This window comes from Octopus bimaculoides, chromosome 8 (genome assembly GCF_001194135.2).
Source record: "Octopus bimaculoides isolate UCB-OBI-ISO-001 chromosome 8, ASM119413v2, whole genome shotgun sequence".
Taxonomy (NCBI): Eukaryota; Metazoa; Mollusca; class Cephalopoda; order Octopoda; family Octopodidae; genus Octopus; species Octopus bimaculoides.
The window spans coordinates 50,859,211-50,862,514 of record NC_068988.1 but is presented as its reverse complement, the minus strand read 5'-3'; the positions used below and the strand labels follow the sequence as shown (position 1 = coordinate 50,862,514).

Sequence of the window (3,304 nt, the reverse complement as noted above, 5' to 3'; positions counted from 1 at the left end):
TATATATATATATACGTGTGTGTGTGTATATATATATATATATATATACATATATTAAAAGTTGGGGTACAATATGTATCTGTTTGCTTGAAAGAAGAATAGAATTCTCCAAAACCACGTATCTCTCACTATGTGTAAACCCACACGGAGATGTAGTAAATATATTTAGAAAAACGGTTTTTCCATTTTGTAAATCTACTCTCGTTTGTACATATACATACATACATACATACATAAATACATAAATACATAAATACATACATACATACATACACAAACCTACATACATATATGCTCATACATACATACACACACAGAAACGTGCGCGTGTACACATACACACTTACACACACATATATATGTATCAATATACACACAGCTTCTTTCAGTTTTCGTCAACCAGATCCTCTCACAAGGCTTTGGTGTGCCCTAGACTATAATAGAGCACACTTGCCCAAGGTGCCACTCAGTGAACTGAACCCGAAACCATTTGGTTGGGAAGCAAACTTCTTAACAAGCAGATTGACCACACATATTTTCTCGAAAATTCGTACTCATTATATGGCTTGGCATAAATAAAAATTTTGTAGAGAATGGTAAGATATGCTCTAGAAAAATTACAACGAGGCAATACATCTTAGACAATTATTTAACGCTTTGTAGAAAATAACTACGAAGTAATATTAATTTCTATAAGTTCATCGTTTCTGGTAAACTATTAATTAATTTTGTCTCCCAGGTTATGGGATTCACAGAGTAATGGCCAAGGAAGATTTTTTTTGTCATGTGTATAGCATGGAGAAAGATTAGCATAATTAGGTTGACATACCATATATGATATTTTTGAGAATAGAAGCTTTAATGTTATTCCAATAATTATTTGGTTTATAGAACTTACTAATTAGAAGCCAACATGTTGTGGTTGTTGTTGTTGTTGGCACTCCGTCGCTTACGATGTCGAGGGTTCCAATTGATCCGATCAACGGAACAGCCTGCTCGTGAAATTAACGTGCAAGTGGTTGAGCACTCCACAGACACGTGTACCCATAACGTAGTTCTCGGGGATATTCAGCGTGACACAGTGTGACAAGGCTGACCCATTGAATTACAGGCACAACAGAAACAGGAAGTAAGAGTGAGAGAAAGTTGTGGTGGAAGAGTACAGCAGGGTTCGCCACCATCCCCTGCCGGAGCCTCGTGGAGCTTTAGGTATTTTCGCTCAATAAACACTCACAACGCCCGGTCTGGGAATCGAAACCGCGATCCTATGACCGCGAGTCCGCTGCCCTAACCACTGGGCCATTGCGCCTCCACAGAAGCCAACATAGGGAACCAATAAATGAACCTTGAAGTAATAGAAATAACAACCAAATCCCCCTCAAGTCCCACTATATTGTCTTAAGAAAGGTAAAAGATATTGGATAAATGTTTTTTTGCTTGTATAAGATTGAATGGCTACGTTTGGTAGAACTTTGAAGATAGGTTCATTTTCTAACGGGTTACCTGAGTCTAAACGACATTAACTCCTAATAAGCCACCTAATTATCTTACTAACTAACTGAATGAGAGAGAGAGAGAGAAAACTTCTACACGGTTGCTTGACTCATAAAAAATAACAACTAATTTCTCTCAGACCACATTACACCGTCTTTAAAGAAGGAATGACACATTAGACAATGCAGTTTTAGATATATAAAAGTAACAAAACAAAACAAAAAACAAAAGCGAAATACTTATACCTGGAACATTTATTATCATATGTTTTCTCAGTTAGGGCGGACCAGGGGCTAGACAACAGTTAACTAAGTGTACTTAGTTATTTTTTTTATAAGGATAGCGTCCCTGAGTTATAACCCGCCTTTGATTTAATATTAAGTTTTCATACTAATTCTACTACTTACTGATTCTTGCTGCACTACTTTGACTTGTAAAAGTCCATGGATAAGTCCATGGAGAAACATACACGGAGTTGTTTTGTTGTTGCCGAAATACTTAAAATATTAGTAATTAAGCTAATTACGTATTTTCCTTACCGTACAATTATTTCTATTTAGATTTTTGCTGTTCACTGCAATGGATTTGTTGACGTTAATTTATTAACTAATCAAACCAATAATTCTTTCTTCATTTATAGGATTACCATGGCATTAGAAATGGGAAGCCGAAGAAAGACAAAATTAGGAATTGGAAGTTGAAAGAATTTGATGAACACGAAGGTTTTACAACACTTGTATTTTCAAGGAAATTCGAAACAAATGATATACATGACATGAATATTACGGTATGTTTACATTCCACTTTTACACCTTAATTCAAATCTATTTCATTAGCAAAATATCTTTAAAACTAAATTTGTTCGGCAGAATGGATCATCGTGTAGCCATTATTTTTACACGCCTCGGTCGGCTTGAAAATGCAATATCTTAGTTAATTTTTTGTTTTATAAAATATGGTATTTAAGGAAAGAGTATTTAATTTCATTACTTCCATGAACGACTTTAGTTTCTTCATGGAAAGGAAAATGAAGGTTAGTTAGGAGGTACAGTCTTCCAATGAATTTATTGAAAGACAGGTAAGTGAAGCAAGAATGGTCCGTGTGAATGGATCAACTTTCAGCATGCTGTCCACCTGTTAGGACATATCGTCTTGTAGAAGATCGCTTTCCGTATTCTATCTCACACTATCTTTGTCTTGAATTAAAACTCACGCTTCGTCAATGTTACCATATTTGGTCATCCTTGGTAAAGCTAACGATTGACCACCGACGCAGTTGATCAATACGCCTGCAAACTCATATTTGCAGTTAAGTAGATATGAGTGAAGTTGGTAGATACCAATGGCCCTGTTTTAGTTTTTAAATGTGAAAATTCAGAGAGAACCTTTTAGAATTGTATGTATATGTGAGTGAGTGAGTGTGTGTGTGTGCGTGTATAGTTATATAAGCTCGGAATTTCCTATACTTAATAGGATCTAAGTTGGGATCTTGTTCAAAACGGGGGCACCAGTATTTTCTTAACGAAACCCTTTGAAACTTGGGACACTGGTAGAATGTGTCATATAAAACATCTTTTTCTCTTAGTCTTCTTAACAAAAAAACGTACATCGCAAGTTATTTCATGTTAAAGTTGTCGTATTTCTGTAATTTCAACCAATGACTGACGTCCATTCAGCCGAATAACAGTAAGTGCTGACTACGTAAACAAACGATTGTCAAACGATTCTGGCGGTGATAAAATTATTATTTCCTTGTCAAAAAATGGCTGAAGCATATTGGCAGTAGCTAATAAACCTTTCTATTATAGGC

General features: G+C 35.5%; 1 protein-coding gene across 1 annotated transcript in view; it reads left to right on the top strand.

The window, feature by feature from the left end:
• LOC106881890 (DBH-like monooxygenase protein 1 homolog) overlaps positions 1-3,304 on the top strand; it is a 123,940-nt gene that overhangs the window by 79,831 nt on the left and 40,805 nt on the right. Inside the window, exon 2 of the mRNA XM_014932415.2 lies at positions 2,135-2,281. Within this exon, the coding sequence (XP_014787901.1) occupies positions 2,135-2,281 (147 nt within the window). The remainder of the gene's footprint in view (positions 1-2,134; positions 2,282-3,304) is intronic.